Source organism: Anneissia japonica, unplaced genomic scaffold, assembly GCF_011630105.1.
Source record: "Anneissia japonica isolate Jap-2015-1 unplaced genomic scaffold, ASM1163010v1 scaffold288058_len748972_cov163, whole genome shotgun sequence".
NCBI lineage: Eukaryota > Metazoa > Echinodermata > Crinoidea > Comatulida > Comatulidae > Anneissia > Anneissia japonica.
The window spans coordinates 652,556-664,212 of NW_022701645.1; the positions used below are offsets into that span (position 1 = coordinate 652,556).

General features: G+C 34.5%; 1 protein-coding gene across 1 annotated transcript in view; it reads right to left on the bottom strand.

Annotated features, from left to right (window-relative positions):
• LOC117103702 (sortilin-related receptor-like) overlaps nucleotides 1-11,657 on the bottom strand; it is a 57,879-nt gene that overhangs the window by 14,893 nt on the left and 31,329 nt on the right. Inside the window, exons 30-39 of the mRNA XM_033244308.1 lie at nucleotides 10,899-11,048; nucleotides 10,456-10,599; nucleotides 9,114-9,266; nucleotides 7,908-8,066; nucleotides 6,819-6,959; nucleotides 6,123-6,240; nucleotides 3,881-4,056; nucleotides 2,606-2,727; nucleotides 1,858-1,968; nucleotides 843-918 (exon numbers count right to left, since the gene is read on the bottom strand). Coding sequence (XP_033100199.1) covers nucleotides 843-918; nucleotides 1,858-1,968; nucleotides 2,606-2,727; nucleotides 3,881-4,056; nucleotides 6,123-6,240; nucleotides 6,819-6,959; nucleotides 7,908-8,066; nucleotides 9,114-9,266; nucleotides 10,456-10,599; nucleotides 10,899-11,048 — 1,350 coding nt within the window. The remainder of the gene's footprint in view (nucleotides 1-842; nucleotides 919-1,857; nucleotides 1,969-2,605; nucleotides 2,728-3,880; nucleotides 4,057-6,122; nucleotides 6,241-6,818; nucleotides 6,960-7,907; nucleotides 8,067-9,113; nucleotides 9,267-10,455; nucleotides 10,600-10,898; nucleotides 11,049-11,657) is intronic.

The following is an 11,657-nucleotide window of genomic DNA, read 5'->3' on the forward strand; positions in this document are numbered from 1 at the left end:
CGCCCGCTATAAACTCAGTAAGCAGAAAACAAAAGCACAGTATCTTGTGGAGAACAAGATAAACAAACAAACCTACAGTGCGCGGTGCAGTACTGGGTAATAAAACATATACAAGCGTTAGTTGGCGTCCTACACTAGCTGCGTAGAGCGTATCGTTTTTTTACGCTCCCAATGAGCGTTGTTGGCTCTCTTGTTCTATTTATACTCTTTGGTTATACCCACTAGACATTACAATAGCTTTGGGGACTGATTCTGTCTGTCAGCATTGGTGTATGCTCTATTAACTGACCTATGGCACCAAGCTGCAGTTTTCACATTAGGAATTGATACAAAGCATAAGAAAAACTGACTTGTTTAAATTAGATACTGTATTAATGCATATTTTAAAGAAACAAACCTAAAAGCTTAGTGTCAGCACACAGTGTTACAATGTGTTACACTGTAACACTGTGTGCTGACACAGTGTTACAATGTGTTAACCAATCAAGGCCTGCTGTAAACCTAGCCGAAATCTTGGCTTCTATACAATCGCTAAACGCTATTGCCGACGGCTTTCGGTGATGCTGACTGATCGGTTGAATTGGGGCACCTTCCTGATTGCGTCAGGTACTGTACGCAGTACAACGATTACACAGAAAACAATGTAGAGACAGTGTAGCGATTTTAAGGAAAACAAGCTTAACACTTAGAAGTTTTGAAGGTCAAAGTTTTGAAATCAAGTTATCACGCTTAGAAGATCTACTGAGAAGCACACATTGGTTGTAAAACTTGTGCATTTGTTACAGCTATGGAGCAAATTTTCATTACAACAGTCATACACAAAATAGTCTGCTTATACTCACTGTGATGCGTGTCATTTGATGTTTTTATGGAAGCAGAAACAAATGCACCAAATCCAGCATTAGTCTGTGCGCGAATCTATTAAAATAATTCAATAACATAATAATACACCATATGTACAACATTATTAAATGTACAGTACATCCATCACCTACACAATATGTACATTATATTATATCTACATAATATGATCATCATTTATACATTCATACATTATTTACACATTATCTACAATTAACGTGTCTCTTTTAGAACCAACGTGTGTAATAAACTCCATAGTAAGTTGAGGAATACAGAATAGATGGATGAAATCAGTTGTTAGTGCATCGGAACGCACGCTGGTTCGATCTCGGTGTATTAGTCTAAATTATGCTTAGTTAAATACTTTCTACAATAATGTCTTCCTTTAATTTACTGCATGTACAATATTAATACAAATCATGATCATAATTATCATTATGTATACCATTTTCATTACGCACATCTTCTACACATATGTACTGTGTATTACGTGTAGTGTATACTATTTGTGTTTCACAAGTATATCAAATTTACATCATGTAAATCATATGTACATTGAGTGTTATCACATGTTAATTATTAATTTTACATCCATCACCTACATGTAGTGTATATTACATGTAGTGTATATTACTTGTACATCACATGTATACTAATTATACATCACATGTACATATATGCACTTCATACCTTACATTATGTATAATACACATAATACACTTACATATACACATAATACGATCATCATGTTGTTTACATCATAATAGTAAAAATACATTACATAACACGTCATATCTTCATTAAAAAAACCACTGCATCATCGAAGAGTAGGGCGGTACCCAATGCATTTGTTTCAGCTCCCGTCGTTGTGGCCCTAAGCACTTTTCTACAGCGGCAGGTAGTTACGACACCCACAAGGAAATTCAGCGTAATGACGCTATGGTTTATTCTACATACTTTACCTTTACTTTTGAAATTTTCTACATACAATCTTACCTTAAAATTATATTCTGTCCAGTATTCTAGTCCATCCACTACAGCGTCCACTGCAGAACCAGGAACAGTTTTAAAAGTGTTATCATACCAACCATCTGTATTGTACTGGATCTGAATAAGTACAACATAATGAGTGTAAGACTATGTAGGGAGTTTTACAAAAAAAAAAAAAAAAAAAAGATGGATTGGGACCACAGCGAAGTCAAACCACCTTTAGTAGTGACAAAATTTATCAATTAAGTCAAAATGGTTGGAATTTGCCCACCTTAGAATTAAAAGAACAGGTTACAAACAATGGTTAATTTCCAAATAATAAGTGAAAGAATCTGAAATTTCAAAGTTATTGTCTTGAATTCTGATTTCATAATGTCATTTTTTAGGGTGCTCCCACAAGAATTAAAAATGTACTCTAAAGCCCTTTATTTTCATGACTACCATTTGAAATATTTTGCGGCCTTTTATTTTCACAATTTTCAGTTGTTTTTTTACAAGATGCACAAACCTACCATTATGTTTTTTAGCTATATTATAGCTAGAGCACCTGATTTTGGTGGGTTTCTCCCTATTTTTTGAGGCAATCCCCTGCCCTCCAGATTTTTAGGCTAGTTACCTAGAATTCTGATGACAAAACTATCAATCAGAAATTTGCAATTTTTGTGCACCCTTCATTTTTGCAATCGCCATTTTATCACGAAAATCAAGGGCATGTGAAAATAAAAGGCTTTACTATATATATCAAAAAAATTACCTGATAATTCAACAGAACTCCATTAGGATTCTCAGGTGCAGACCACATGAGCTTCACTGATGCTCGCCCAAAATCATCTGGTGTGTAGTTTGATACATTAAAATTCCGTGGCACACCAGGCACTGCAATAAAACAAAAAAACATGCACAAAGAATAATTAACAAAAATAATATAAACTTGGAAAAACGTACTTGGAAAGCAGAGTGGAAAAATATTGTAAAAAAAATCTGCAGCCCAAATGGCGTGAGCTGCATTCCTAATGTGTTTTCCTAATGGTTCCAGACAGCTGCTTAGATGTGCTTTACCTACCGTGATCTACCGTGATACCGAGACTTCTGAAGCCTAAGCTTGTGTGTCTCTCTGGGTGTATCCTCCTTCAATTCGTACATACGGGGAAAATGACGGATGACGCCAACACTTTTCCAAACGGGACTTAAATTGATTTAACGTGTCTGCCTCAATCACATGGCTTGATAAATTATCCAGATATTGCACACAGCATTTGTAAAAAAATTCTGACGCAGCCTCAGTTTTGAACGAGGTAATATAATTTTTAGTTTATGACCTCTAGTTTTAGATCTTTTGACAAGCTCAAAAAAAGTATTACTTGGGATTCTATCGATTCCTTTAAGTATTTTGTACACCTGAATTTGTTCAGATCTTCGCCTTCTAAATTCTGAAGTGGGTAGATTCAGCATTTTTAATCTTTGTTCATATGGAAAGGGCCTAGTCAGTATGTGTGGCAAAAACAAGCCAAACCAGTCACTTATCGCAAATCCTGTTTCAGAGATAATGGCCAAAACATGCTGGAATGTCAAAATTTTTGAAATCTATTTTATTACACTAAACTAACCCTTATATATGTAATGCTATGCTGTTTTTCTCCTCATTTTCAATGTTAAAACAGACATTTGTAATGATTTGGTGTTGATTTCTGCATGAGAAATGCCCAAAATCATAAACTTTGAAGGCTGACTTCTCAATTATTGTTCTTTAAACAGTTGTATATTTAAGCGCCTGTAACTTCTTAATGAAATGTCGAATTTAAATGTTACTTTTAAAATTTTACAACTCTCATTTTACTAAGAATCTTGGGTCCAAGCAAATTAAACCGAGAGAGGAATGATATTCAAACCCAAGTCAAATAAAGATTATTTGCATTAGGTTGTGGGTAGCTGCGCTATTAAAAACAAAGGTCATGTTTTAAGCAGCATCAGAAACATCATGACATGGGCAAGACACTCATAATTAAGATAATCATATTTTGAAACTCACCATCTTCTAAAGTGCGAACAGGATCGGAAATAGCTGGCGAGTAAATCTGTAAACCGACAACTGCGACACTGAACACATACTCTGTGTAAGGTTTCAGATTATTCCAGTCGTAAAATGTTGTAGAATAATCTACATTGATCGTTCCAGCGTTAGGCCATGTAGGCATTGAGGATTCCCTTCAAATTAAGAGTGATATAAATATATTTAATATTTAATTGAAGCAATGGTTATTTAAAAAGAAATAAAAAAGCTCTTCCAATTAGGCACCTAGATATCCCATAAAGTTTATAAAAATTCTTAAATTGTCAGATAGCTTATTACTCATGCATCCGCTGGTGGAAAAAGATAGTTTGTTGTAAATTTCAATTGAAAGTGAATAACATATTTACAAATAGAAAGTAAATATTTTAAATATCGAAAACGCTATTACTGTAGTAAGATTTTTAGCTCAACACTGCAAAAGGTAGTCAGAAAAAGTTACCACGTTAAAGGCAGAATAAATAAATAAATAAATCAGTGTGAAAAGTTAGTGTCTGTTCGTGAAAACAATAAAAATAAACCCAGCATAGGTTGTTTACACGTACAGCGAAGTTTGTGTCTCTTCATGAAAAAGAAAATCTCCATTTATAAACACAAACTGCATCTTAGCCTATGTTTTACCATTGTAGTCAAGTGTGATTATATAGGCCTACAAACTATAAAGTTAATTCTGCCTAAATCATTATGTTTTACTAAAATAATTCCACACTAGATGCATGTGTATTATAGGCCTATTCTAAGTTATACTGCAAGTAGGGAACAGCTATGCCTAGGAAAGTTAGGGAATCTAATCTTTAGATTTAGCCCTTCCACAACCAGGCCTTATCTAGCCAATCACAACAATTGCAATGCCGTATGTGTGTTTTCTGATAACCAACTGAAAGTATGTGTCCATTTTTCTTGGTTTGTGCACTATGGCTAATTACATTGGTCTAACTGACTGAATAGTGCAGTTGCACTCTTCAAAATTATGTGAACAGTTAGAGTTTGATGTACAAAATGCCAGAGAAAAAAAATTGAGAAAATATTATTTTTTAACTTTGAGTATCCTCATGGTGTCAGTGATGAAATACCTCTTTTATCTCCAAATTAAAAAAAAAATCAAAACATTTGCTTTGACCTAGCATGTGACATACATATGTTTCTTGTGTGATAAAAAATTTGGCTTCACTCTAGCTGAGACAACATGGAGCTTTCGATTTTCTGTGACGACGTAATTCTAGAACGGATTCACTTATCCATGACTGTGTCTTACGTTCTCTGCACAACATAGATTCAGGCCATAATGCGTCCTTCAAGGGGACAAGATACAATGTTCTCGCACACGTAGATGACTTCTTAGTAATGTAATTACGTTCTACGTCCTCAAAAGCTCCCCAATATTTTGCTACCTGTGCTTCTCTTTCATTGGGAAATTGTCATCAGGACGAAGCATCGATGATGCATGATTTACAGAAGAAAAAAATACTAGCAGCTATATTTTGGGCATACTTCATTTAGGCCTGTGATAGTAAGCCTTAATTATCACTTTCACACACACACACACACACCCCACAGCGATTACATGTTGTTTGATTTTGCCTCTCCATATATGGACCTTTCTGCTAAGCCCCGCCCCTTGGATATTGTTGCTAAGGTCCCACACACACACACACACACACACACACACACACACACACACAATCCCGGCCCTGCTCTGATTGGTCAGTTAAGTTTGATTGACATTTCAGAAAGGTCAATTATAGAGAGTTTGATGCATGGTTGTTGCTACTATTGTTTTAAATTGTAATGGTCAATCATCGAGTTACATATATGACCTGACCTAGGTCAAGGTTTAAATTGTCCAACCTTTTGAGCTAGTTTCTATAAAATAATTTATCCAAATGTAAATTTGCATCTTTGCCCGGGTTTTGTGGACACATGACATACTTTATAAAAACACAATGTATTTATTTTAATCAACAATAACAACTGACATAAACACTTGATTACCTAGATGCTTAACGTATTATGCGATATAAATATTCCTAATATTGACAAAACACCGTATAATAATAATAATGAACATTTGTTTTGCGCCGTATCCATCTAGAAAGATCCTCATTGCGCATCGACACAACAGTGCACTTCAAAAAGTTTAACAAATGTAATATTAATTCAATTCATTTATTTAATCAATAATCAACAAATATCTAACACCTACCTCTTTTGCAATTGGTAGCTATATGAATCAGGTGCAGGATTGGGCTGTAGCCAAATCAATCGAACACTACCTTTAGACATTGGTATTACCCTGAAGTTTCCCACAGTATAGTTAAAATCTTTTGAGGGAGGAAAAGGAGATAGTAATTAATAACAATATTATAATAATAAAAAAAAAAAACAGCAAAAAAAAACACAATAAAAACTACAACTCAACAACAATGAATATACAGTATAATAATAAGTTATTTTAAGTTAATTTTTAAATCTTATTATACTATTAAGGGATAAGATTTCTATGAACCAATAAAATTAAAAACATTGTACTGCTGTAGAAGGCATTAAATGTAACAAGAAATGACTTTTGGTTCATGTGCTAAAATCATGTAATAGGGACAGGAATACAAAGTTGATTGAAGTGAAGTTACAATTTTACCACATTAAACCAATAAAAAATACACAAAAATTTAAGAATATACATAAGTTCTTTGGGTATAATAAGCCTACCCTTTGAACTCAGAGGGTCAAAAATAAAAACAATACAAAGTTAGAAATGGGTCAATGCCAATGTGATGCATTTTTGCATAACATTTATTAAAAACTTAGTGCTTAATATCTAAGATCAGGCCTATATCGGAGAAACTATAAAATTTAGTACCAAAATAAAGTTATAATATTTACTTAAAGTAGTACTTACCGCAATTCAACTCATCAGAGCCGTCTGCACAGTTGTGGATGTGGTCACATTTCTGGGTCCATTGCAGGCACATCTCCCCATCATAACATTGGAAGTATGGGCAAGGTGTAGGTGCAGTTGTATAACTAGATGCTGGTGTAGCTAAGGGTTTCAAAGGATTTTAAATTAAAAAAATTATCATAACTGCTCTGTGAAATTTTATATATATATGAAAAAAAAAATTAAGTAAAAAAAAAAGTGTATAAGATTACTGTCTATGTTGACAAAATTTGTTTAAGCTCTGTCTAGACAATCAAGTTTTCTTTGACAAAAACTGTAGTATGCCCATATATAGTCATGATGTGCCTATATATGGTCATGATGTGATGTCATCATGACCATATTTAGGCATGTCACATGTTTTTGTCAAATAAAATTTGATAGTCTGGACAAGGCTTTAGATAGCTTTATATGATGTAGCAGTTAATGGCCGTATTCGACTGGTTGTTTTTTTGTTAAACCACGCCCACCTGCGCAGTGGTGAAATCCTACGAAGACGAAAAGAAATAGACATTCGACCAGCTTACTTACTGCTAAATACTTTTTTGAACCATTACCACTTCAAATTATTTAGTCCTAATGTATCATGACATCTGTTTGATGGTGTATTCCCAGAGTTACCAAATCTCATTCTAAAATACTATTATTTCTGGGTCAATTTTTAGATTAGCTAGAAAAGAATTGTTAGGAATTTTTGCAGATATATGAAAAGAAACTTGACAACGCTCAGGATAATTAGATTATGTTAGATTATGCATAATGAGCTCCACAATAGGCCCATGTCATTTTACATAATGTAGTATTTGGTGCGGGGTCTGTCTCTTATACACATCTAGAGTTTTTGTAGGGTGTACAGTAGGCTTAGCATAATTGTGACAGGCCTACTTGCACTTCCCTGTACAATCAACACGACCAATGGCATGTCAGCATTTGAATCCATTCGTACAGGAAGCTATTAATATATTACGGCTATATTATTGCAATATTTGTTATGAAAGGGTTACCGTAATATTGCCAGCCTCGTCTGTCTGAAAGTGGCTTACTACTTACGACAGTCATACTCATCACTGGCGTCTATGCAATCATTGTATCCGTCGCATTTCCAATCATACCGAATACACTCTCCATTAGTGCACGTGAATTCATAATTAGTACATCTTCTTTGAGCCGTTGTATACCACCAGGGAGGAGAATAGGTTGTTGTATCAACTGTTCATATAATTTTAGGAAAAAAAAACAATGTAAGTAATACTGAACTATGTTAATTATAAACATAGTAGTTTAGAGATACAAACTAGCTAAATTGATCAAATTGAAATTCCAAATTATTATTTCTAAACTTTGGAATTGAACTGACTAATCTGACTCTGTTAAGTTAAAACATACGTAGGTGATTGGATTCAATTTAGAAATTCCTTTTGAAATATTTTCTGCATTTCAGAATTTAACTCAATATAAATATGAATGATACCGCATATGCTCGTGTATAAGAAGAGGCCTAAAATGGGGGGTCATCTTAACGCACGACATACAAATTTCAGATTTATTAAATCATGTTTGTTTGGATCATCTGTAACACATGCATGTACTACGCTGCAATGAAGCTACTAAATGTTAGTATGAATGAATGCAAATTTAAGTACGGGGAAAAAAAATTTAAAATCTCATAAATTTGTATTATTTTGGAGGATTAACATTGCATTTGGCTCCGTTTTCAGCCAGCTAGATGCAATATCAAGACCATAAAAAGCAGAAAATCTTCTCAAACTCGGGGGCCGTCTTATACGCTGGTCGCCTTATACACAAGTATATACAGTAATACAAACTCAAATACATAAATGCACAATCACAAGAATACTTAAAAAGAGACTAAATGTCCCCTCACACTTTGAGCAATGGCGCATTGAAAATGGTTCTCTTGCAATAAATGAAATATCTTAAGTATCCTAATAACAAATATAATATAAAACATAATACAAAATTTAAAAAAGAAACATGACACTTGTAAAAATTATCATTGATTACAGAGACAAATGGATTTATCTATATTATATGCAACTTAGCACAAGTTTGGCAGGGCAGAGTTAAACAGAAATAACAATAACATATTTTCTAAATTACATCAAATATTGGAATTAACACTTAATAGAGAGCACTATACAGAAATGGCTAAAATACAGGTTGACATGTACTGCGAGTCCTATGTTTGAGAGTCAGAGCCTCAATGCTACACCAATGGTTTTCAACATAACTTACATCTGCAATCTTGTTCATCAAAGTTATTTCCGCAATCATCCTTTCCATCACAGATCCACCAATTCCAAACACAGCGTACAGATGCTGCAGGTCCACACCAAGTCTGCAACCAACCACAGTTGTAAGCCGCAGTAGTTGGTTCTACAGTGGTGTCTAAATTCAAAATGAAAAACACAATTAAAATGCAATACGTACATTATTTTATTCTTACACAGTTACATTTAAAGATGGCTAACAAATTATATTTATGATGAAAATCGCTGATTTGGATTTGATTGAAAATGTGTTAGTCTGTGAAGTTCTGCAATCTGTCATTTAAAGTACTTCAGGTATGTTTAGACAAGTTAAAGTAAGATCTGAAGTAACAGTTTACTTGTGTAGTAAGCCCTTGGACAAACAGACACAATGTTTTCATAATTGTTTACAATTGCAGGAACTTGTGCAAAATAACCACTGAGACTTGAGAGACAATGAAGGTGGTGATTATCACTTCTGGGAAATTTGCATAATATAGTTATTCCTAAGTTGTGAACAAGTTTTGAAGAAGAACATTATGCCCTGCAAAAAGCATCATGTGAATCCCCATCTGAAGTACAACTCTATTCACATGAGGGAGCTTTTTAATAGTACGATGATGCAACGCTAGAACGGAATCACTCATGCGTGACCTGGCGTCCTACTTTATCTGCATACATAGATTTGGAATAATTGCGTTCCAGAATCTACTTGACGAGGTGACCGTAACGTTCTCGCATACGCAGATGACTTTTAGTGACGTCATTACGTTCTACATCATACTGTCATCGTGCAATTTAAAGCTTTCTATTGTCAAATTTTCACAAAACTGTTGCATGTTAATACGTAAGTCATTATGTGCCTATGGCCAATGCTATCAATGCTATCATGACTATATTTAGGCATGTCATATGTTTTTTGTCAAATATAATTTGATGATCTAGACAGGGCATTACACTCGCATATATTTGTACATCTGTTGTGATTTTACTTTAGGCTGAAGATCGTCTGAAAATGACTGTTGTATTGTTAAAATGAGGTTTAGAAATAACCACACACAGTATACTTTTAACTGACTGAAAATCAGCAGAATGTTTAATTATGTTTTACTTTTCATTCCTTCTACTCATTAAGAAGGAGCATTGGGCTGCATTGTGCATAATTAAATTCAATTCGAATACTCCTACTGTAGGTGGAGAGAGATAATCATACATAAAATATGCAAAGTGCATAGCAAGGGTGTTAAAACCAGGAATTCATAGCTAAAAGCCCAAATCACAACTGCTGATTTGATTGATTGACTAACAAACTGAACCTTTTTACTCACCATAACAATTTCTTTCATCCGACATGTCACCGCAGTCATTGTCACCGTCACATTTCCAATACCAAGAGATACAACGTCCATCACTGCATCTGAATTCATTGCCAGTGCACCAATAATCACCGGTTGTCCATGGGAACGAAGTAGCTGAAAGACATTAGAAAAAACAAGCATATACATGTATAGAGATGTGTATAAAGGCAAAACAAAAAAGTAAACTGTGTTGCCAATAACAGTGGGATTTGAACCGAAAGTCAGGCCAAAATGAGTTGGAGGGCCAAACTGAATTTTTGAATTAATACCGAGGGCTCTAAGCGAACTTATGGTGCAAAAAACTTTATACATTTGACCACTTCATGCTCTGTAGCTTTGCAGTGGATGCATAATTAATCTGATCTAATTTCTGGATCTAAAATTAAAAAAAAAAAAAGATTTTTAAAACTCACAACAATCATATTCGTCTGAATAATCACCGCAGTCATCCACGCCGTCACACTTCCAATAGTACGGTATGCAGTGATCATTATTACAGGAAAATTGGAAGCCAGAACAAGTACCGTAATCAGGTGGGCTGTAAGTTGTTATTTCATAGGTAGCTAATAAAAAAAAAGGTATAGACCATTTTATCAGGTTTATTTTGAAAAAGCGCCGCCAACGTCTCGCAACTTACTGGGGGACTTCCAGCAGACAAGCCTGAGCAGCTGGCTAGTAACAAATAGAGCACCACGCAGTGGATAGCACCGCTAGATATTTTTCCATAGCACTGAGTAGAAAACAGATACGATCTTGCTAATTACTGTAACTACTGTATATGTAAACATGGATATAGCTTTTTAAAAACTTATCGACTTGTTTTTAATGTAAACATTGTGTGCTTTTCCGTTATAAAATATTTGTGCTCGTTAATAATTTAGTTTTATCGTTCATCGTTGATGGTAACTACATCTGTCTCTTATACACATCTAGATGTGTATAAGAGACAGGATTACGGTACTTGTTCTGGCTTCCAATTTTCCTGTAATAATGATCACTGCATACCGTACTATCTGTCTCTTATACACATCTAGATGTGTATAAGAGACAGGCTAAGTCTGAGGGGGCCTAGGCCTACAGTTAGCAGCTTCTAAGCATTCTGATCCCACTCTAGGCCCTGCACAAATTTGTTTTTATCGGACATTTTTCCCTTCTTAAATACCTAAATCGTG